The sequence below is a fragment of the Lissotriton helveticus genome, chromosome 3_1 (assembly GCF_964261635.1).
Source record: "Lissotriton helveticus chromosome 3_1, aLisHel1.1, whole genome shotgun sequence".
In the NCBI taxonomy this organism is placed as follows: Eukaryota; Metazoa; Chordata; class Amphibia; order Caudata; family Salamandridae; genus Lissotriton; species Lissotriton helveticus.
Window position 1 is genome coordinate 1,385,651,737 of NC_136061.1, and position 24,590 is coordinate 1,385,676,326.

At 44.6% G+C, this 24,590-nt stretch overlaps 1 protein-coding gene across 2 annotated transcripts in view; it reads right to left on the reverse strand.

Moving 5' to 3' along the window:
- SLC49A4 (solute carrier family 49 member 4) overlaps positions 1–24,590 on the reverse strand; it is a 670,368-nt gene that overhangs the window by 558,393 nt on the left and 87,385 nt on the right. For both annotated transcript variants that reach the window (XM_078682027.1, XM_078682029.1), the window contains exon 2: positions 2,019–2,112. In XM_078682027.1, coding sequence (XP_078538153.1) covers positions 2,019–2,112 — 94 coding nt within the window. The remainder of the gene's footprint in view (positions 1–2,018; positions 2,113–24,590) is intronic.

Sequence of the window (24,590 nt, forward strand, 5' to 3'; positions counted from 1 at the left end):
CATTTCATGCCTCTTTCTTCTACCACCCTACACTTACGGTATTCTTCTGTGGTTCTTTTCCTCCCCTGCTCTCTCGCTTGGTCTTACTTTTCCTACCTAATCTTTCCCTTGCTTCTTTCTCCCTTTTCATTATTTCTTTTTCTTGCTCTGGGTAGCAGACTTGATTATTCAAAGTATGGGCTGGTGCAACAAAAAAAATGCAGTTGTGTCCTAAAACACTGGGGGAAAACATCAGCACTGAGGCACAGTTTCTCAGAGTTCCATGATGTATTCTCTGCCTAGGTTTTATTGAACCACGGGCTAAAATGAAAAAAGCACTGTGGGACATTTTTAACGAAATCAAATAAAAGTATTATTGATTGACTGTAACTTCATGTGAGACATTTTTAACTGTATATTGCAAATCTCTCTAGTAGACACCACTCAAAATGTCTCACTCATTTGAGTTTTCCCACATTTAGATCCCACTTGGTGGACTACAAATGTGTCTGGCAGTCCAAATTCTACTCCTAATACACGCACAGCAATACATGAAAATAAGCAACATCACATTTCAGTACAAATTCACGGTGAGGATGGATGTGTTGTTGTTGGTGACTAGAAGTTCATGAGTTCTCAAGACACCTGTATGTCATGCACAAGAGGAAGGGAGCTTGGCATCATGGTGGTGTCCTTTGTGATCTCTATATTGGAGATATGTACGCACGCAAATCATTTTACACAGCTAATTATGGAAGAAGAGTGATTATGTACAATGTTCACCTACAAACCCCTCACAATCATAAAGCAGCTGCACAAAACTTGTGACACAAGTAGGACAAAAGCGCATTAGTGCCAATTCGACCCTAAACCGTATTAAAGATGAATATGTGCATGAAAATTAGTTTCTCAACAATCAACCGTAAGAAAAAACTGTACAAAAACGTAATCGAAATTAGAAGAGCCACACCATTTATGACAAAGTTAAAATCTCTGCTGACAGTCTGGAAAGCTTCAAGCAACAGAGCAAAACAACTAAAACATCAATAAAGAACGCACATGAACGAACAAAGTTGTGTTGACTGTAGACGGGCATGGTGCAGGAAGAAGAATGGTGGTGAAATAAACTACAGGTTTCACTGCATCTGAAGGAAAAGCTGTGAACACCTAGAAAGAGACACTGAATGTGTAAAAACTATTTCAGAAGTCTCCATCTTCTACTGAACTACTCATGTCTAGCAAGTTTGACCACATCCCTCATGATCTTAAACTTGTGTCTATATGTGAAGCAATTCGGTCACAAGAGTGATCATATGAATAGAAATTTCTCGGACTTTGTGCCTTAAAAATCGAGATAAAGGCAATATCTTTGCAGATATTCAATGTAGTGCTTGTAGTGACTCCAGAATAGAGGTGTAAGAATTCAACTGAACCCCCAAAACCTATGACTGTTTCCACAAGTCTGAACTCTCTTCATTGGCTCCTAGTGTGTCCGAGTATATTATAAATCTCTGCAGGGTTGATCAAGCTAACTTTCTTTGACCATGGACCACTGAAGGACTACAAACTCAGCTAGCTCGCAATCCTTGACAGGGAGTCTTCTCAGTCTCCTCCCACCACCATCCCTTGGCAACAACCACTGACATTCAAATTGCACTTCTCTGGAACTCTCTGCCTAAGAACTTACGTGAGGCATACTCATTTAAAATTTCACAGGGCACTTAAGATATGTCCTTTTAAACAGTGGTATGCAGGACAAAGTGTATTAAATTCATCCCTAGCAGCAATAAAACATCTTTGGGCTGTTTTCATGTTATAAGATAACTAACATAACATAATGGACATTAAAAAACATTTGTGAAAATGTATTCAAAGGAGCAGGCCTAGCTACTGCTTCTTCAATGTGCTAGTGCATTCAAAGAGTACATTTACAGAACACAAATAACAAAGTTACCAAAATTGTGATGGCAGTAAATTGAACACCCCAAAGCAGAAGAATGGTAGCATAAAAATATAATTTAAAAGAGAGCATCCCTTACCTTTGTTTAATTATTACATTGGAAACTGGGACGCATCTTAGTCCTGCTCCTATTACCATCAAGGCAGTGGTAAGCAACATAACAACCCGTAGTCCTAGGAGAGAAGCAATACATTACATATTAAACTAAACACTCCATTACTTCTGTCATCAAAATGAAGGAAACAAGTAATCCAAGGAAAACGTTAAAGAGCACCAAAACAGTTTTTATAGGCTTCCTGGTTCTTTAATGACCTAACGATGGGTCTAATGTGAAACATTCTAGAAGTACAATTTGGATTTTTTTTTTTAAAAGCCATACCATTTGATATTAAGCAAGCAAGGTCGCAAATGCAATGTTACCAAGGCCACTGGAATTACATGGCAAGAGAGCGCCAAATTATGTGGCAGGACTGACTAAATTATGCAGCAAGAAAAGACAAATTATGAGGCATAATGCTGCTCATTTTTTGACAAGATTACTTCATTGATTTGTAGGGTTTTTTTTAAGGTGAAGCTGTTTGGTATGCTAACGACTTCTTGAAGACATTCTGAAAGCTTCCCTGGAAATACATTATGCCCATTGCTTACCACTGGCTTTCTGTTATGTAAGTCACATTTGTTTGCGGTCTATTTGCTGGCTTTATTTGTTTTAAGCGCAGCTTGAGTTTGTCCCTACCGTGGAGCAAAGCCTGTAAACAGGCCTTTAAATCTTGTTCTTATTATGTCACATTTGCTTTGCATTCAAAGGCGTAAGTCAATAGTCATGCTCTGTCTTCCAAGGGAGCTTTGTTTACTTTTCTTTCTCTGACTTCAAAGTGTGAGGATTTACCCAACAATCTTGCTGTGAAAGGACAACTTTTTTCAGCACTCAACAAATTTGAAATGTCTGTAAATGAACTATGCAGATATTTCAGAATATATCATAATTAGGAAAGCACAAATAAAGCACATTTGTTTGTAATTTTGAAGTGTGGTGGAAACAAATATTTTAATACGATCAAAACAAATCAATACTCTAGGTGAACATTTCCCTGCATTATTGCTCACGGTTGTGAGCCATATACTTTTATCAATAAAACTGTATGTCTAAGCAAATGTAAGGGTATTTCAACTGAAACTTTGTTATCTCTGATGGCAGTGTGCTACAACACCACCATCAATACTCCGCACTATGTCACTCCATTTTACACCACTCCACAACACTAACTACACTCTATGCCCCTCCACACTATGCCACTCTATAACACTCCACGGCCCTCCACTCTAAGACACTTTAAACACTCCACTCTATGCCCCTTCACTCTACGGCATACACCACCACTCTACGCCACGTTACTCTACTGTACGACACACCACTCCATTCCCCTCTACTATATGCCCCTCTACGCCACTTCACGACACTCCACTCCATGACACTCTATGCCCCTCCACTCTATGCCACTCAACTCTACAACACTCTGCACAACTCCCTCTACGCTACTAAATGCCACTTTACTCCACTAAGCTTCTCTACGGCACACACTCCACGCTACTCTGCTGTACGACACTGTTCTATTCTACACAACTCCCTCTATGTTACTCCACGCCACTTTACTGCACTCTATGCCATTCCACTCTACAACTCTCTACCCTATGACACTCTACATCAGTCCACTATTAGACACCCTATTACACATCACTACTTCTCTCTATAATAGTACAATATATGACACTATGCCAATCCACTATCAGACACTCTAAGCTACTCAACTCTAGGACACTCTATGACACGCTACACCATTCCACTCTAACACACTGTATGACACTCTAAGCCACTCCAAGATGTTCTACTCCACCCAATGCCGGTCGACTGTACAACACTCTAATCCCTCCATGCCAGTCTACGCCACTCTGCAACACTCTAAGCTAATCCATTCTATGAAACTCTACTCCACTTCTATGCCATTCCACCCTACGACAATGGAATCCACTCTACTCCACAACACTTTAGTCTATGCCTCTGTACGCAACTCCCTTTACACAACTTTACTCAACTCTACACCACTCCACTCTATGACACTCTACGCCACTTGATCCTATGCCACTCCACAACACACTATGCCACTGCGTGACACTCTACTCCACTGTACGACACTCTACTCCCTCCATGACATTCTGCTCTACATGAATAAACAGCAGCCACGCTGGTGTACAACATGGCTTAAACAATATTGGCAAAGACAATAGCTGTTGCATAGGTCAGGTCTAGTGGTTTATAAATGGTACTACTGTCTAGGCAAAGATTTCACCTTAGTGGTACCAGTTTAACATCCAAATGCAGAAATAAGCAACTGAGCGATGACTAGTTAATCTTTCCGAAGAAAGACCTTCCAAAGAATGCACACACGTTGCAACACTTTTAGTAACTTTGGATCCGATTGAGCTGGAAACAACATTTCTTTTTGCTAAAATCTTCAGATTATGCAGGCGATGATGGATTATGTGGCAAATGAAGCAAACCATAATTAGGTGCGAAAAACGCCCCTGCTTCGCGTAATTTCAGTGGCCCTGAATATTATTACCATTTGTGTGAATACTCTGAAAGGAAGTTAGCACAACATTTATGGAATATTCAAATCTAACAGCAGAAATCCTAGCATCAAAATGCATGATTGTAAATTAACAGCTATATACACTAAAATGCTGCATTTTCATTGACTCCTAGCTGTTTAGTATCAACTCAGGAGATTCGCAGTACTGAAGGCAAGCATTTTTACAGTCTCAACACACATATTGCTACGCCTCCTTCCACAAACAGCATCGTATGAAGATCACAGGGTTCAAATAAAGGGCTAGAATGTAAACCTAGCTCACAGAATGTGCCTGCACTGGGCGACAAGCTGCTGGAGAAGACAGCTTAACAATAATTCAAATTCCTGTACAGATGGGTGAAAATGTCCCTGAAAATGCTGCTGATCTCTGCAGCTGCAAGGTCCTGAAATAAACAAGTTGATATGTTTGCACTAGAAAATTGCATTTGTTCCGGAGTTTGTGAAAACTCTGTAATGTTCAGTGCTTTAAAATAGCAGCCTCACTGTTCTGTCAAATTTACCACGTTACGTACGTTTTAATTAATTAACCTCCACAGCAGTAATTTAAAAGGTATACAGAGCAATATTTGATATAGAAAAACACATTTTAAACATGTATTATAATTTCTTTATATTTACAAGCAAATTACTTCTTAATTTGAATCTAGTGCACATTCATGCAGTGAGATGCAACTACTGACAAAAGAAAACGAGGAAAAGTATAAAAAGATCAAATTAAATGTCCAAACAGCAACTCATTTGCAGGGTCTCACTACCCAGAGGAGAACAAATAGATTTGTTTTAAATACGGGATCTGCCTATAAATAGCTTCCTGTACTGATAAAATAAACTATATACTCCCATCCATTTAAATAGAGATTTTTTTTAAAAAAAACTTTGAATTCTATTAAACTACTAGAAACTATTTTGATCCCTTTAAAGTATATTATGCCACAAATGACTTAAACCCTGTACTTCTGCTCCATTTTGTTTTAACGTGTGTTTTATATATGTACTAGCTTACCCGTCGTGCGTTGCTGCAATCTCAGAAGAAAGGAAATTCAAGGAAACTCGTTATGATGACATTTAATTTACATTGTGTCATTTTTTTTAAACTTATTCATTTTAATAAGGAAAACATTTCAAAGTGTCGTTTTAATTCTATTTATTTATTCGAGTGCTTGTGGATACACAATATTTTTTGTTTTTCCATCTGGTGCGTACACGAATAAATCAGGTTTTCCGACGCGTGAGCTGGCCACATACAGTTGTCCATGTGAGAAGCACGGATTCTCCAAATCTAGTCCACACACTAGCAGCGATTGTCCTCGTGCTTTGTTGATGGTCATTGCAAAATCGAGTCGCACCGGAAACTGTAAACGTTTGAATTCAAAAGGCATATCTGTTGGGATCATTGGAATACGTGGCAACAGTACATCTTCCCCCTTGAATTTACCATTCAAATTTATAGCTTCGATGACATTGTTCATCATCTTTTTCACCAAAAGTCTTGTACCATTGCAAAGTCGTGGTGGATTGATGTTTTTCGGAGAAGAATGCTAGGCACGCCAATTTTCAATGTTAAACTGTGCGGTGGTATACCTAGCAAATCCAGTTAATTCCAGAATTGCGTTGGGTAATTGACAACTTCATCTTGATTCATCACAGTATCGATGGACTTATACGTTGTCGCTTCGTCTGGTATTCCGTAAATGGAAAAATCAGTATTCGAAAGATTAAGAGGGCCCTGGGGGGTCGATATTTAAAAAAATGTTATGCCAGAAACCTTTGCGGGAGTGTACTCTACAACTTCCCAAAGTTTCCTGGCGATCGGATGAATGGTGTTTTAATTCTATTTATTTATTCGAGTGCTTGTGGATACACAATATTTTGTTTTTCCGTCTGGTGCGTACATCAGTATTCAAAAGATTATGAGGGCCCTGGGGGAACGATATTTAAAAAACAATTATGCCAGAAACCTTCGCGGGAGTGTACTCAACAACTTCCCAAAGTTTCATGGCGATCGGATGAATGGTGTTTTAATTCTATTTATTTATTCGAGTGCTTGTGGATACACAATATTTTGTTTTTCCGTCTGGTGCGTACATCAGTATTCGAAAGATTATGAGGGCCCTGGGGGGGGGGGGCGATCTTTCAAAAATGTTTATGCCAGAAACCTTCGCAGGAGTGTACTCAACAACTTCCCAAACTTTCATGGCGATCCGATGAATGGTGTAGTAATGCATAAAGGACAAACAGACAAACAGACAGACAAACAGACATACATTTGTTTTTATATATATAAACACATCAATGCTCATTTACTCCAGCCTACTCCATAGAAAACAACTTTAAATTCAACAGCTCCAGTTCCAGCAACATGACCCTAAGGCCCCACTTTTGTCTCAAACTCCGAATCTTAGCACTCTAGTGTATTATGGGTATAATGTTGTAGCTGTACTCTCGTTTATTACTGGGTTTGCTTTCCTCCATTAATCATTTTTGTGTGGAATTTGCCTATGTCATGTATGGGGATTCTAGAGTGTGAGCATATAAGCAAACACTTGATGTGCTGCTGTGCAGAGAAGCAGTTGTGGGTCCTTTACCAGAATAAATCTTTCCTTTAAGAAGATACCTATGTGTGCAAAGATCCTTTTTTTCTACATTGGATGCTACATTTACATGGCGACGAGCGATTGTGGAGGTATTGGGATCAAACGACAGGCTACAAGCTACATTTCAATCAGACGCAAGCAAACGCAGCAGACTGTGGTTCAATCAGTAGTGAATCTGAAGCTTTCACGTATGTGTTTGTGACTCTTCAACTTCTCTATCATGTATGCTTGACATGTGAGATTCTTTTTATTCCTATTTGCGGGGTGCGGCTTTGCCTGAATGGCAGTTGAAGTTGAATTTGACTAATGCACTTACTGTTAAGAGTGCGAGAATATCTGTACACCATTTAAGCACTGTTCCAGAATGCAAGCGGTATTTTAATTGAGGCACTTCCCAACGGAGCAGAGTTGTCTTCTTTCCTCTTATTGCGTGTATGCATGCTTATGACGTGGTGACCTGCAATTCAAGATCTATTTCCTTTCTAAAGCAGGTTTTGAGCAGCCATCTTGGAAAACTGGGTTACTTTTCTTGATTTAATTGTGTTTTCTGGTGTTTCTGGGCCATATCGTCATCCATTCCTGTTACGCCTGTTTATACTCTGTGATAGGCACACATATTTATAACGACAATCGCACTCACTAGAACGCTTCGGTTCCAGCGCTGGAATACCTTGGATAGGGCCTGTTTACACACCATGACAGGCACACGTTTAAAACGCCATTTTACCTTGATCACCATTTTCCTGCCTACGGAACATACCTTGCATATCTTCTAAAGTTGTATATTCATTTCACCTTCACTTTGGCAACCGCTCAACGGTGACAGGCACACCTTGCTTGTTGTTTTGTGATTATTTTCTTGTTAATTTGTTTCTATTAGGATTTATACATTTCCTCCTAATGGCTATGGCCAGTAATGTGGTACAACCGCCATCTTTACTACAGAACACGAACCATTGATGGCCTGGAATGAGTGGCTTAGGATGTTTGAAAACTTCTTGGTGGCAATAGATGCATCAAAATACAATGTCATTACACGGAAAGCTTTGTTGTTTAGCCATTTAGGAGAAACAGGTCAACAGGTATTTGATAATCTACCGACTGTAAGTGCACTTGATGGTGATGATACTTGGGATGTTTACATTGGAGCATTAGCCCGCATGGGTAAACAATACACAGATGAGCGAGCTGTCGGTTAAGCTAGAAAGAAATATATATATTTTTCTACGTAACCAAATGTTAGAAGAGTCTTTAGAAGATTATTTGGCTGTACTTAAGAGTTTTAGCGGCAAAGTGTGAATTTGGGGCCCATTTAGATGTATATATACATGTGATCAACTAGTAGTATGTATTTTAACCAGCAAAAACCCTTCTTTAAAGAAATTATGGATATTGCGCACAGCACAGAGTGTTCTATTATTTCTTTTAAAATATTAACAGAAGATCTCAGGAGTAAAACTATAGATGTTAAAAATGATATGCAGGTGGCTGATGTGTCAGAAATAGAGGATGCTGAAGTCAGTGCAGTCTTCAATAGGAAGAAAGTTCAGAAAAGAAAATGACAGGAGTATGTTACAGGTGTGGATCTAAATATCACATGGGAAATAGTACTACATGTCCTGCACAAGACAAGAGATGCAAGAAATGCAAAAACATAGGACATTTTTATACTGTATGCAAATCTGCAAAAAGTAAATTTAAAGTTAACCAGGTTAGCATCGAGGATGAATCTTTGTGCGAAAGTTTGAACAATGTGTGGCTACATGTAGATGCGAATATGCTTAATGCTTCTTGTAAAACAAGTAAAGGTCCAATTTCTGAGGTGCAGATTGGTGCAGTCAGTTTAAGTGTAATGGTTGACTCTGGCTCACCAATCACCATCCTTGTGGATCTTGCATTTGAAAAGTTGTGGGCTAAGACATTATTGAAAGCTACAGATGTAAATCCAAAAGTCTTCCGAGAATATATGATATCATTATGAAAGGGTACTTTACTGATGATGTTAAATTCAAATCTGTGAAGATATATATGGCACTAAATGAACGGGATGTTCTAGAGCAGGGGTCTCCAAACCGGTCCTGGAGGGCCGGATCCATGCCAGATTTTTGTGCATATCCCCATTGAGATACATGTAGTTATTTTAAAAATCTGGCCTGGATCCGGCCCTCCAGGACCGGTTTGGAGACCCCTGTTCTAGAGTGTCAAGATCAAGCTGAATTGGGCTTAATTCTCAGACCTGGCCACCTGGAACCAATAGTATTGGGAGACTTACCTGTTTTATCTGTAGAGCATGCGCACACTAGTGATGATGACAGTATCTTAAATGGATTAGTCACAAAATATGCATGTGTGTTTAGTGATAAAGTTGGAATAGTTAGGAGATTTGAGCATGCTATTAAGTTGAAATGTGATGTCATACCTTTTGCACATAAGGTCAGACATGTGCCTATTTCCACAAAAGAAGATTAAAGAACAAGTTACTTACCTTCGGTAACGATATATCTGTAAGAAACAGTAGTTAGTATTAGATTCCTTACCTTAGAATATCCCCAGGCGTCAGTCTGGATCCGGAAACTTTTGCGTAGCAGTAATCCCTGTGCGTCGGTAGGCGTCGTCTGCAGGCGTCCCCTGCGGCTCCGCATCCGTCGTTGGCGTCGTGCGCCGTGATGACGTCACTGGAGTATATAGACGCCGCCTCCGCGCGCTGAGGTCAGTTCTTTGCACACAGCTTTTCCGCGCCAGAACACGCAGAGCCATGTAAGAACCAACACTGGTGCCATGCGAAACTAGGGCCCTGAAAGGGATGACCTTAACACTATGTATCAGTTCGCAGAACGGGGAGGATGGGTGGGGCGGTAAGGAATCTAATACTAACTACTGTTTCTTACAGATATATCGTTACCGAAGGTAAGTAACTTGTTCATCTGAAAGAAACAGGTTAGTATTAGATTCCTTACCTTAGAATAGATACCCCAGCAATACCAACCCCGGTGGTGGGTCTGCGAACCAATACAGCTTACACCAGAAAGTCCTGGAGGACAGAACGGCCAAAGAAGCCATCCCTCCGGACTTGACTGTCGAGGCAGTAGTGCCTCGCAAACGTGTGCAGCGAGGCCCACGTAGCCGCCTGACAAAAGTCCTGCAAGGGGACTCCCCGGCCCAGAGCAGTAGTAGCCGCCGTGGCCCGAGTGGAATGGGCCCTCAGCCCAACAGGAGGCTCCTTCCGAGCCAGAGAGTAGCACGCTTTGATGCACAGGACGACCCACCGAGAGATGGTCCGCTTATGCACCGCCCGTCCCTTCTTCGCACCCACGTAGCCAACAAACAGTTGGTCATCCACCCGGAACTGGCGAGTGCGATCCATATAAAACGAAAGCGCATGTTTTGGGTCCAGACGATGGAGCCGCTCTTCATCCTTTGAAGGATGCGGAGGCGGGAAGAAGGAGGGTAAGGTGATGGACTGCCAGATGTGAAAAGCAGAGACTACTTTGGGCAGGAAAGAAGGTCTAGTTCTCAGAACCACCTTGTCTGGATGAATGGACATGAAAGGAGGTTTGACAGAAAGAGCCTGGAGCTCACTCACTCTCCTGGCAGAGGTGATGGCAACCAGGAAGGCCGTCTTTAAAGTCAGGAGACGGAGAGGACAGGAATGAAGTGGCTCAAAGGGAGCACACATCAAGAAGGTCAGAACCAGGTTCAAGTCCCACTGAGGCATCAGAACGGAACAGGTGGATACATGTGCGTGATGCCTTTCAAGAATCTCGTTACAATAGGGGACTTGAACAAAGAAGGTTGATCAGGCAGCCTTAGAAAGGCCGAAAGGGCAGAAAGGTAGCCCTTGATAGTGCCCAGAGCAGAGCCCTGCTGGGCAAGAGAGAGAAGAAAGAGGAGAACCTCGGAGAGAGGGGCAGAAAGAGGGTCCACAGCCTTTGCTGTGCACCATGTCACAAATCTGTTCCACCGGCAGGCGTATACCGACTTTGTGGAGGGACGCCTGGCTGCCAGAAGCACATCACAAACTTCAGGAGGCAAGTCAAATGGCCTCAACTGTCGCCGCTCAATCTCCACGCATGGAGGTGGAGAATGGACAGGTTCGGGTGGAGGACCGTCCCCTGCTGCTGCGACAGAAGGTCCTCCCGAAGGGGCAGGCGGATCGAGGGACCGACTGACATGCTGAGTAGCTCGGGATACCAGTACCTTCGAGCCCAGTCCGGAGCCACAAGGATAACTTGGGCCCGGTCGCGCCTGATCTTCTTCAGCACTCTGGGCAGAAGTGGTATAGGCGGAAAGGCGTACAACAGACCGCAACTCCACGCGCGCCGAAAGGCGTCGCCGTGCGAGTGCCGTCTTGGAAACTCCAACGCGCAGAACTGATGACATTGCGCGTTCTCTTCTGTGGCGAATAGATCTAACCAAGGCTCTCCCCATTTCAGAAAGAGGCCTTGCGCCACGTCCGAGTTCAGACGCCATTCGTGATCCACCGAGCACCGACGGCTGAGTTCGTCCGCCCTGGCGTTCAGAGAACCTGCCAGGTGTTGAACCGTCAGAGTCACACCCTGACGTTCCAGCCAGTGCCAGAGACGCAGAGCCTCCTGGCAAAGGGTCCACGACCCCACTCCGCCCTGCTTGTTGCAGTACCACATGGCGGTGGTGTTGTCCGTGAACACCTGCACCACACTCCCGTTGACAAAAGGGAGGAATGCCTTCAGTGCTAGACGGATCGCCCGCAGCTCCAACAGGTTTATATGGAGCCGGGACTCCGCCGGAGACCAGATGCCTCTGATCTCCGCCTCTCCCAAGTGGCCTCCCCAGCCCTGGAGGGACGCGTCCGTCACAACCACGTGCTCCGGTTGGGGAAGGGAGAGGGATCTGCCTCTGACCCAATCGCGGTCCGTAAGCCACCACTGCAGTTGTCTCGCAGTGCCCTCCGAGATCAAGACATGGTCGGACAAGTTGCCCTGATGCTGGGCCCACTGAAACTTCAGGTCCCACTGCAGAGCCCGCATCCGCCACCGGGCGTGATGCACCAGAAGGATGCAGGAAGCCATCAGCCCCAGCAGCCGCAGCATCAACCTGACCGAAACCCGGGATAACGGCTGAAAGATGGGAATCAAAGCCTGTATGTCCCGGACTCGCCGTCCCGGAGGATAAACCCGAAACTGCGCCGAGTCGAGAACCGCTCCGATGAAAAGGAGCTTTTGAGAGGGACACAGGTGTGATTTCGGCACATTGATGGAAAACCCCAGCTCGTGCAAGAGGTCTGCCGTCATCTGAAGGTGGTGGACGACTGTCTGGGGCGAGCCCGCCTTCAACAACCAGTCGTCCAGGTAGGGGAAGACTGAGACCCCCAACCGGCGCAGATGGGCTGCGACCACCGCCAACACCTTTGTGAACACCCGTGGGGCGCTGGTAAGGCCGAATGGGAGCACGATAAACTGAAAGTGCTTGTGGCCTACCGTGAACCGCAGGCAAGTTCAACGCTACCATCCAGTCTAGCGGGTCTAGAGCAGCCAAGACCTGAGCCAAAGTCAACATCTTGAACTTCTCCTTCCGGAGGAAGCCGTTGACGTTCCGTAGATCCAAGATAGGACGTAGGCCCCCTTTGTCCTTTTCGGGCACCAGAAAGTAGTGGGAATAGCAACCACATCCTACTTCTGGCCCAGGAACGCGCTCGATGGCCCCCTTGGCCAAGAGGGCCGTAACTTCCTCCTGCAGAAGTGTCAAGTGGTCCCCCGACACACGGTGGTTCTGCGGTGGCATGGCTGGAGGAGTGGTCTCGAAGGGGAGGGAGTAGCCCCTTCGGACGAGCTGCAGCACCCACCTGTCCGATGTTATCGTGCGCCAGTGGGAAAGGTGATGGCGAACCCTGCCACCCACCGGCGTCACATGGGCCTGAAAGCACGGACTAGGAGGATTTAGAGGCGGAAGCTGCGGGGGGAGGTGTGGTCTGACCTCGCCGCTGTCCCCGACCGCCACCACGGCGGTTCCCACGGCCGCCGCCGCGTTGAGAAGTCTGTTGCGGCGCGTGGCTGGCAGCACGTGTGGGACCGCCCCTTCCGTGGCCACGAAAGGAGCGAAACGAACCCGTGTGCTGGCGCTGGGTCGAGAGACCCAAGGACTTGGCCGTGACCCGGGAGTCCTTGAAGCGTTCCAGCGCGTGGTCCGCTTTGTCGCCAAACAGGCGACTGGTATCAAACGGCATGTCCATCAATGCAGACTGGACATCTGCCGAGAAATTGGCGGATCTCAGCCAGGCGTGGCGACGAATCGCCACCGTCGTGGACATCGCCCTGCCCAGTGAGTCGGTCGTATCAAGACCACACCGTTTGGAGTATCTTGCTGCGTCTCGGCCTTCAATCATAGCCTTGCCGAGCTTAGCCCGTACTTCCTGCGGGCATTCAGGCAGCAGTTCCGCGACCGTATCCCACAGAGAGTGGGTGTAGCGGCCTAAGAGGCACGCGGTGTTGCAAGACCGCAGTCCCAGACTCAGGGAAAAAAAGACCTTCTTACCATACTGGTCGTACCTCTTAGATTCCCGGTCGGGCGCGGCCGACGGGAATGCGGTCTGGGAAGTCGAGGCCTGGAGTGGGATGGGTGGACAAGAACTTTGGGTCATCCGTACACGGACGGTGGCGTCTGGCCACGTTCCTATCAACAGGCGAACCTGAAGCGGGCCTGGACCACGTGCCCAAAAGAACGTCAGTTAAGGCCTCATTGAATGGCAGCAGTGGCTCCTGTGGGCATGACTGCGGTTTGAGCACCTCAGTGAGGATGTTAGTCCTCACGGCCGCGACGGGGAGCTCAAGGTGTAAGGCCTTGGCAGCCCTCATCAACACCACTGAATAAGCTGCCCCCTCCTCCGTAGCCACGGTAGGAGGCGAGACAAAGCCAGGGTTGGGGGAGTCGCCGCCGCGTTGAGAAGTCTGTTGCGGCGCGTGGCTGGCAGCACGTGTGGGACCGCCCCTTCCGTGGCCACGAAAGGAGCGAAACGAACCCGTGTGCTGGTACTGGTCGTACCTCTTAGATTCCCGGTCGGGCGGGGCCGACGGGAATGCGGTCTGGGAAGTCGAGGCCTGGATCACCAGGCTCTCAGGGGTGGGATGGGTGGACAAGAACTTTGGGTCATCCGTACACGGACGGTGGCGTCTGGCCACGTTCCTATCAACAGGCGAACCTGAAGCGGGCCTGGACCACGTGCCCAAAAGAACGTCAGTTAAGGCCTCATTGAATGGCAGCAGTGGCTCCTGTGGGCATGACTGCGGTTTGAGCACCTCAGTGAGGATGTTAGGAGGCGAGACAAAGCCAGGGTTGGGGGAGTCATCCAGACCACTGGCGTCACCCAAGTCACCTGTCCAGTCCACATCGTACTGACACTCGCGGGTCAGAGGGTTCTCAGACCCCTCCCACTCCTCTCCGCAATCTACATCCTCACCATATTCGGAGTCAACAATGTAGACCGGCTCCCCGGGGTCAACAGGCCCCATCGGCGTCGGACTCGGCGTCGGGCGACGCCGGTTCGACTCCGCGGCCGGAGTCGGAGAGGGAATGGGGGCGGCGCCGCCCATAGCCGGTGCCGGAGCACCGGCGCCGGCCGGAGCCGGCGTCGGAGACTCGGCGCCGCGCGGGGGCGGCACCGTGGGTTGCCCCGATGGAATCGGCGCCGGAGAGGCCGGTTGACCAGCCGGCGTCGACCCTGAAGGTCCCTGCGGCGCCGGGGCCGGAGCCGTCGGCGACGTCGGGGCCGGAGCACCCGATGGCGTCGAGGCAGGAGCACCCGAACCGCTAGGACCCCCGGACGGGACCACCGGGCCCGCAGGCGCCGTAGGCCCCGCCGGAGGAGACAGTGCCCTCATGGCCATGAGGAACGCCTCTATCTCCTCGGGCGACGCGCCCTGCCCAGGGACCGCAGTGTATGGAGCAGGCCGCGTCGGCGACTCACGCGGAGCCGCGGGGGTGGGGCCACCCGAACCCCCGGCCGCATCGCGGGGGAGTCGGGGGTACGATGACGACGCGTCGACTTCTTGTGCTTCCTACCTGAGGAACCAGAGGAATGGTGACGACTCCCGGAGCACTCGTGACGGCTCCGCGACCGCTCCCTCGATCGCTCCCTAGACCTCCGTCCGGACCGGGACCGCTCTCGAAGCGGGGCCGACACCCGGAGCTCGAGTAGCTTGCGGGACCGCTCCCGTCTAGCTTTAGTCGTCAAGGCCCGGCAATCGACACAGTCGTCCACGGCGTGGTTGGGGCCCAGGCACCGGAGGCAGAGTCGGTGATGATCCGTGACCGACATCGTGCGGTCACAGTCGTCACAGTTCTTAAAACCGGGCATCCTACCGGCACCGTAAGAAGAATCAAGGATTCACAAAAAAAAAAAAAAAACTTTGGTCAAAGACCGGAGTACTGCTCTTCGGATCTGCGCTAACTGGCACGGAAAAAAGAAGAACTGACGTCAGCGCGCGGAGGCGGCGTCTATATACTCCAGCGACGTCATCACGGCGCACGACGCCAACGACGGACGCGGAGCCGCACGGGACGCCTGCAGACGACGCCTACCGACGCGCAGGGGTACTGCTACGCAAAAGTTTCCGGATCCAGACTGACGCCTGGGGATATTCTAAGGTAAGGAATCTAATACTAACCTGTTTCTTTCAGATACAAAAAATATTGGATGAAAATGTGAACACAAGGCATTATCACACAAGTGGAGTCATCTGAGTGGGTTTAGCTACCATTAAAGCTTGTAAAAAATCTGGTGACATACGTTTATGTGCAGACTTGAGAGTGTTGAACCATTATATACTAGTGGATTTTCACCCTCTTCCAAGGATTCATGATGTGCTGGCCAGTCTTGCTGGTAGTAAGCACTTCACCACCATTCATCTGCATTCAACATATCACCAGATTCCGCTTACTAATGAATCCCAGCCACTGACAACTTTTGTAACCCCATTTGGAGCATATATGTACAAGCGGATACCATTTGGGCTGGCATCCACTGCCAGTGTATTTCAGAGCCTAACGGATCAAATGTTTGGTGGGGACATTGGCATCCAAGCCTTGCAGGGTGATATTCTTGTTAATAGAGAAAAGATTGAGCAATGTTATGAACTGTTAGAAAAAGTTCTGGATAAATGTGAAAAGCATGGCATGACTGTTAACTTGGGTAAATGCAAAGTTGTGACTGATAAAATGAACTATCTTGGGCACAACATCTCACACAAAGATATTGAACCTAAATTGTCTCTTTTGATTACTAAACCTATATTGTCTCCTTTGAAGGCAATCAATGATGCCCCTGTGCCTACTGACAAGGATTCTCTCAGAGCGTTTCTTGGTCTTAGCAAGTACCATGCTAAGTGTAAGGAGGGGTATGACTTGTTTGTGAACCCTCTGAGAGGTTTGTTAAAGACGAATGCAAAGTATGTATGGTCCAAGGAGAGACAGCAAGCTTTTGATAGCATTAAAATTGTAATGCCTCCACTATCAGACCTTTCACTCGTTGAGAAAGAAGTATCATCACTATGGATGCCAGCTCATAAGGTTCAGGGGCAGTTTTGAGCCAATTTATGCAAGGGAAAGAACTGACTGAAGAATTTGCTTCTAGAAAGCTAAGAGCAGCAGAGAAAAATTACAGCATGATTGAGAGGGAAGCACTAGCTTGTTCATGTGTGACAGAATGATTCAAAATGTATATTTGGAGTACACATTTTGAGTTATTTGCTGATCAGAAGCCCTATATGTTGGGTGACAGTTGCTCTAACAAGGCCTCTTCTAGACTTTTTAGGTTGTTGTCTAGATTACAAGAATTCAATTTTGATGTAAAATATCTACCAGTGGGTAAAAATATCAGAGCGGACTGTCTCTCACATTTGACTGTGAAGATGGTGATAGTCATGAGAAGTACATGGATGAAGATAAATTTGTGCTGACGATAAGTGATGCTACAGAATAGTTAAGAATAACAGAAAAGGAATCCGATGATAATTGTACCAATGATGAATGTTTGAACAGTGTTAAAAAGTACTTAGTAAAAGGGTGGTTACGAGACAGGAGCTAAAGTATTGAGAGGCCGTCGTTTGCTCAGGTGGCGTCTGAATTATCCCTGATCAATGAGGAAATGTTTTTCTGCCACCTGCAGGACTGCGTAACAGAGACTACCTCAGCACCTTTATGTCCAGTGGAATGGCTGAAAGGTGCTTGGGAGAACATGGAATTTGCTGGTCTGTTCAGCATATTAGGTTATGATAATACATTTCTCATTTAGCCATTGACTACTTTTCCAAATGGTTGTATTTTGCATTTCTCAAGGTTGCTCACACTCATAATGTTGTAAACTTTTTGGAACGGTTGTTTCTTATAGAAGGTACCATAAAGGAGATTGTAACTGATAATGGCATGCACTTTATCTCGTCCGAGATGGCCAAAATTCTCAGAAAGCAGGACCTCAAACATGTTAAAGTGCCATTGTATAGTCCCTCTTTCAATGGTCTTGTTGAAGGAGCTAACAGCTTGTTGAGAGAGGGAGTGCAGGCGGCAATTGCAAACAAACTCAATGTGGTCAATTATTTGCAGCATAAAGTGTGGAGTTACAGTGCTACCCCACACAGTACCACAGGCCATTTGTTCTTTTAAGATGAAGAAGGCCTAGGTCTGCTTTGAATTCTGCTTGGGTGGAATATAGAGTGGGACATGCTAATGGAGAGTTAGATTTGGAGAAGGGGCATGAACATCTGAAAGAAAGACAAGAAGCCTGTAATAGCAATTTTGATAAACAAAAACATGCGAAGGATATACATTTGGTGTCTGGCAATTGGGTTTTAATTTTTAAAAAAAACACGAGTGGTGAAAGGACATTTTAAATTTGCGGAACTTACTAAAGTACTTAATGTGTCCAAAATTACTGTTTTGTTGTGAGACAAAGGGATGGTGGAACAGGAATTCGCTTGTCAAATTAAGCAAAGAACAGAAGTGCATTATAAGTAATAGAATCTGGCGTGAGATTGGGAAATATGACACGGGAAATGAAGACTGCTTTTATCTTGGAAAAATGTCCAACACATCTAATGTAGAACATGAGACAACACCTAACACTATTTCTCCTGCCATGAGTGGTAGCGGGGGAGATGATAGTTTTGTTACTACCGATCTTTCTTGCAAAATACAGGATAGAGTAATGCTCAGTGTGGAGAGGGAAGTCGTTTACTAATAAGTGATAGGGTTAGAACAGCTCCTATCAGGTTTAGAGATTATGTGATTATTGATCTCTGTTTGAGGAGTGTATATTTAGAGCGTTTATTATGTACTCTACTTTTAGTTGTTATAAAAAAAAAGAGAATGATGTAGTATGGCTTTAATGGTGTAGCTGTATTCTCCTTTATTACGGAGTATGCTTTCCTTCATGTATCCTTCTTTTGTGGAATTTGCCTATGTCATGTATAGAGATTATAGAGTTTGAGCATGTAAGCACTAGCAGACACTTGTTAAAGAGGAAATTGCATTTAAACTTTTAATGACATGAGAAAACCCTAAAGTGACACTTTCTGAGAAAAAGTTAATAAATGTGCCACAACTGCAGGTTCAAGAACATGACAAAACAAGAGTCTTAGGTGCTCCACCGTAAAAGCATGCAGAAAAAGGTATAGTCTAGATGATATCATCCATGTAAATAATATAGACTGTGATTTACTAATAGAAAAATAATTATTTTTCTTCTACGGGAGCTAGAAATGTGTAAATGGTGAACTCACGTTATGGAGTTTATCTCTAGTCATACTTTATTATCATTTATAGGTGTGTGTATAACTAGTGGAAACTAGTTAATCATCAAGATTTGACCTGAATATTATGACCAATTCAATTTAAATGCATCTTTCATGTGTAAACGTATGCTCCAAAATGACAAAAGAAAAGTGGGTGCTAGACATTCCAAATTAATGATGCCTTCATGAAAATTGCATAGATTGTATTTTATACATGTTCTAATGTCATACACTTAGAACAAATTTAATACATTAGGATTTTAAATGTATTTACATGTTAGTACATTCGAAAAGCGAAAATAGGCCATACTGACACATTATTTGTAACCATACTATTTGATTTCAAGTGCATCATAATTTTACTAGAATTTTGACAATTCCTATTATCTATGATTGTATGCTTATTAATCATTCATGTTTTACATTATATTAGCTCAATATAATGTAGGCCTCACTGCATATGAGAAGTCCCTTGACTTGCTGAGTCTACTGCTCGTGAGAGAGTTCCTCAGTAAAACCTTTAATGTGAAACAGTGTTTTCTTTCCTGAGTTCTCATGTATTGTACAAGATACTTTGCGACATTTTTCTGAAACAATCCTGAACAGCTGCCTCGGAACTGTCCTCTTAAACTCGCTTATTTGATCTTCCTAAAGGAGGATTGTAGTAACATATCACATATTGGATTGCTTAAGCACTGCGTTATAGCCCCACCTATTTCTCTACAATGTCTGTCCTCTTTATGTCGCCTGACACCCATCCTATACAAACTGACCAATGGACTGAGTGGTCTGACCAGATGAGTTGAATCCAGGAGGTGTCACCCTCGGAACTTCAAGAATATAATATTGCCTGATTTAACTGATGTGAGTTGCTTCTGTTTCCCTGGCTGGAGTTAACGCTTTTGCTGGTGACAGATGAGCTGCTGGCAGAAGTCTTAGGGAAACTTTCCTTGGCAAATTTTGGCTTGCCCGATCTGGACTCACCTGGCTTCCTTTACAAATTGACGCATACGCTGTATGTGCGCAAAGTGGTCCGTTTCTCCTTTGAAGACTACTTGATCTCGCATGTTTCATGTCCCTTCCTGAAATCTTGAGCTTTGGTATCTTATTTCAAATGCCTTATTTGAATTTGACTGAATTGTTTAAACTCTGATGCACCAGTTTACCTTAAATTCTGATACACTAAACTAAATCACCATATCGACTCAGCTATCAGGATTGTTTCCCTTCAATTGAATATTCATTCCTAATCTCACATCTTAGAACATCAAATACTAATGCTGTTATTCTGTACAGCTTTAACAATGCTCTTAGTGTCTATGATTCTGGCTCGCCTACGTTTCTTCAGGAGATTTGGGCTTGCGTGATAATCTTCTATCTTTATAGTATTGTATTGAGAGTGATATATACGAGTTTGATTTCTAGTTTGTAGTACAGTCATTTAATTCCTGGTCCTCATTGGACAATTGCTGGAACCCTTTTATATCCAACACCTCTCAGCACTAAACAAAATACATCGGAAGACCAAGAGGGAGAGAGGTAATCATGGACAGGGAAACAGTTCAAAGTTATTATTTATCATTTTTGATGGACCTTGTAACGCTACAACACACTTGATGTACTGTTGTAAGGCGGAAGCGGTCGTGGATCCTTTACCAGAATAAATCTTTCCATTAAGAACATATCCATGCATGCCAAGATCCTTTATTTCTATATTAGATGCTACATCTATTTGTTCATTAGAATTCTGTGAGGAACCTGCAGAAGAAACGCTGAGAAACCAACGGATTGAATTTTGCTTCTGGAATACGTACAGTTCTTCTCACATGGTTGAAGATGTTATTGGAGCATTCATAGACAATGTGTCCTTGTTTTAGCTTCTTAAACAATGACCATAAATTCCATGAGAAAATAATGAGATAAAGACATAAATCATAGCAGATGATTACACATTTTCACCGGGAGAAAATCACCTTAGAATTCAAAATTCCTTAAATCAGTATAGCACCACCAACAGATGATTAATATTGGATCTAAAATCGGTTATCTCACTTTCTATATGCTCCTTTCTGTGATCCTCAAAATCAGACATTCACAACAATGTATTTCAATAGGTTAATAATGGTGAAGCTTCTAACCAAAATATGTAGTAGGCATACTTCTTGTAATCTTCCACCTACATAAAAACACACCATCTACTACACAATTTTGTGAATTTCGCCCGCAATTGTAAGGGTCTGGTTTACAAAAGCATTTTTATTCAAGGGAAAAAGCTCTCCCAGGTAGTTAAGGACCAGGGTGGAGTAGGGCTCTCAGTTTCGCAACAGGCTTTCTGACTCCTCCCCAGTCTTTCACTACGTTGTAGAGAAGATGGTTCTGGGTTTGTAGGAAAGATATGTGATTAAACTGCACAGATGGCCATGGTTTTTAAGAATACTGTGGAGGAACTAAGAGACAGTCACACACATTTTGTTTTCATTTAGCCTCATATGCAAACATTGATACTCTCAAACTTGATTGGAACAGGAGCAGATCTTGGGGATCTGGACTAGCTTTATTAACTAATCACAAGGGACCCCCATTAACAAACTGGCATATCATACAGCCTCATGAGCAGAAAAACAATTAAGAACTGAGATTTTAGGCTTGAAGTTCTCTTGCTTGCACTCAGAAAGCACTAGACTTGTGGAAGTAATGTATCATTTATCAAAGAGTTTAACAAAATAAGGGGTGTGGATAGTAAGAGAGGCCCACATGACCAGACAGGCCCCCAAACGAGGCAGTAGAGCAGAAGTAAGAACAGCACCAGCGCACTCAAAAGGGGGTGAGGGGAAAGACTGACTTTGTCCTATGCATGAACGAGATTCAAGACCGCCTTTGGAAGAGACACAGTTCCATGAATATCCCTCAGAAAGATACCTTGTTCTGGAGAATCTTTCACAATGCAATAAAGTGTACATGTCCAACAGCATTGTTCAGAAAGAACTGGTGAAAATATTCCTTCAGGAAGTTTCAACACCAAAAAGTAAACTATCTAAGTCACTATCTTACACTCAGCAAAAAAGAGAATAATGCTTGGTGTTCGAATGGTACAAATCATATGTGAAAGAGAAGTTGATGAATTAAAAGCAAAAGGAAGGAGATGATTTTAAGTATATGGGCAGTGTACCTCCCCACCCACAAACTATTATACTGGCTTCACAGATCACAGAGAGTGCTGGGAATGGAAAAATATCACATGAAGAGAAGGGGGAGAGAGAGAGACTTTACGACTACATGGGCACCACTAATTCCAGACAAACAGGAGTTAAGGTTGGAGGAAGAGGTGGCTAAATCAGGACTCCTACAATTTTGAGAACCACTCATATGTGGTGCATGAAGGTTTCGTTATAGGTTTTTGTGTACAGGGATGGGAAATAGGAGTGTCCTGAGTGATAGACAGAAATAGACACAAAAACATGAGATTTGATCAGAGGTGGGGGAAAGGTATATGGTTGAAACCTACAGCAGGAATTCCCACTTTTGTTGTAGGTTACACGTTCAATAAATATTATAGAAACATATAAATACCCATGCAGTGTTTGGGTAGCCCTGGCTCCAAGCATGCTATGAGAATAATACATTATACTACTTGCAACAAAGTCATACAAAGAAATCAAAGCCATATCATACATGAGGCATTTTCCTTCATTGCGCTGGGCAAACCTTTTGTAAAGGAAAATGCGCCATATTATGATGAATGCTCTGCCGTTATTCATGTGAAAAACAGAGCAGCTGCTTTGAGGTCGCTTTGTGTTTACACAGTGCAGGCAGTAACTAACCTACAGTTTTAAGTGGGATTAGAGATCCCTTTGCGGGTGGGTTCAGTCAGTGACGAGGGGATGTGGGGTGTCCATAGGACCCCCTTTTGTGCCTCCAGAGGGCTGCTCTCAGGGAGCACACTGACCGTACGCCACCTTTTAGGTGCTGCACTATCAGTGCGCCTCCTAAGAGTTTCTTTGCCTCTACGCCAGTGTCTGTAATGCTGTGTGGTCGCAGAAGCAAAGAGATTGCCCCATTTGCATGGAGAACGCCCCCATGCAAATGATGAATGCCCTCTGAAGATAGCGCTGGTGCTCTATGTGCACCAGCGCAATATGTATTACAGAAAGGGGCCGTACAAGCTTCTGCAGCCCCTCCTGTAATACCAAAGTGCTCCAGGACGAGCAAGGCGGGCGCATACGCCTCTTGTGCCCCCAGGGCACTTTGTGTAATACGGCCCCCAATATTCATTATGGTGCAAATCTAAGAGATAAAGCATTTTTAAAAAGCTAAATCTACATGCCAATCTGCATAACACACTGAGTTGGGGTCAACAATAGTAAGCTCAAAACACGAAAACTGAAGAACATGAAAACTGAGAAATGGGAAAAATCTGACATGACGAGTAGCACTGTATTAAATGTCTCCAAGCATAACTTCCAAATATCTTCACATCATTTAACATACCGTCAATCAAAATGGGCAAAGATCTTCACTCTCCAGTAAAAATACTAACATTCCGAACCTGCCCCAGATTAACTCTGCCAGAACACCTTCAGGATGTTCTTAAGAACTGTTGGCAAAATTATACTGCAATGGTGAAACTACAGCCCGAAATTAGAGAGCTGGAAATAAAAGTAAGGAGAAAGCAGAAAGTCCCATCAAAGATTCACTAGGTGACCTTAATTGGCAGCAATAAGAAAAACATGGACCTACAAAAGTAAAATATCCGTAGGTTGCCTAAACTTCTTGAATACTTCTGGGTCTTGAATGTTACGGAGGGCGAGGGGCAGCGCATTCCAGGCAACAGCGGCCTTCCTTGACAAAGAACTGCCACCTAGCCTCTGATATTTGAATCGGGGAACCTGAACAAGGCGAAATGATGAAGAGCGCAACTGTCAAGCTGGTATATAAAAAGAGAACCGTTTTTGAAGGTAGGACGGGCCTAGGCCCACTGAGCGCGGTGGGCCAAAACCGTTGCTTTAAACTTCACCAGTTCCACCACAGGCAGCCAATGTAGAAAACGCAGGTGATGTTGCACGCTGTTCCTGACAGAAATACCCAGAAGTCTGGCTGCCACATTTTGAACCACCTGGAGCTTTTTCAACAAGTAACCCGAAATGCCCATATAAAGGGCATTAGCATAGTCTAATCGGGATAAAATGAGAGCACAGGTGACTGTTTCTCTCACTGCCTGGGGAAGGAGAGGAAAACACTTCCTCAGAGTCTTGAGAAGACCAAAACAGTTGCTGGCCAACTTCTTGATATGGTTTGAGAAAGAAAGGCTCTTGTCAAATCACACCCCCAAGTTTTTGGCCGGCTTCCCAACAGAGGTGGGCAAGAGAAACTCATGGAGCCAAAGAGATTCCCGAAAGTTGGGCGGAAATTTACCGTAAAAGAGAATCTCTCACTACTCCTCATTACATTTTAAATGCGCAGCCGCTAACCATTTAAAAATGGATGACAGACAGTAGTGAACGGAGGAGACAGACGCATCACTATCATCCCACGTAAATAGCAGCTGGGTGTCATCGGCATAAGCCATCCCCTTAGCCCCCAGACTCTCGGCCAGATAGACCAAAGGAGTCATATAGATGTTAAAGAGAAGGGGGCTAAGGGAGGACCC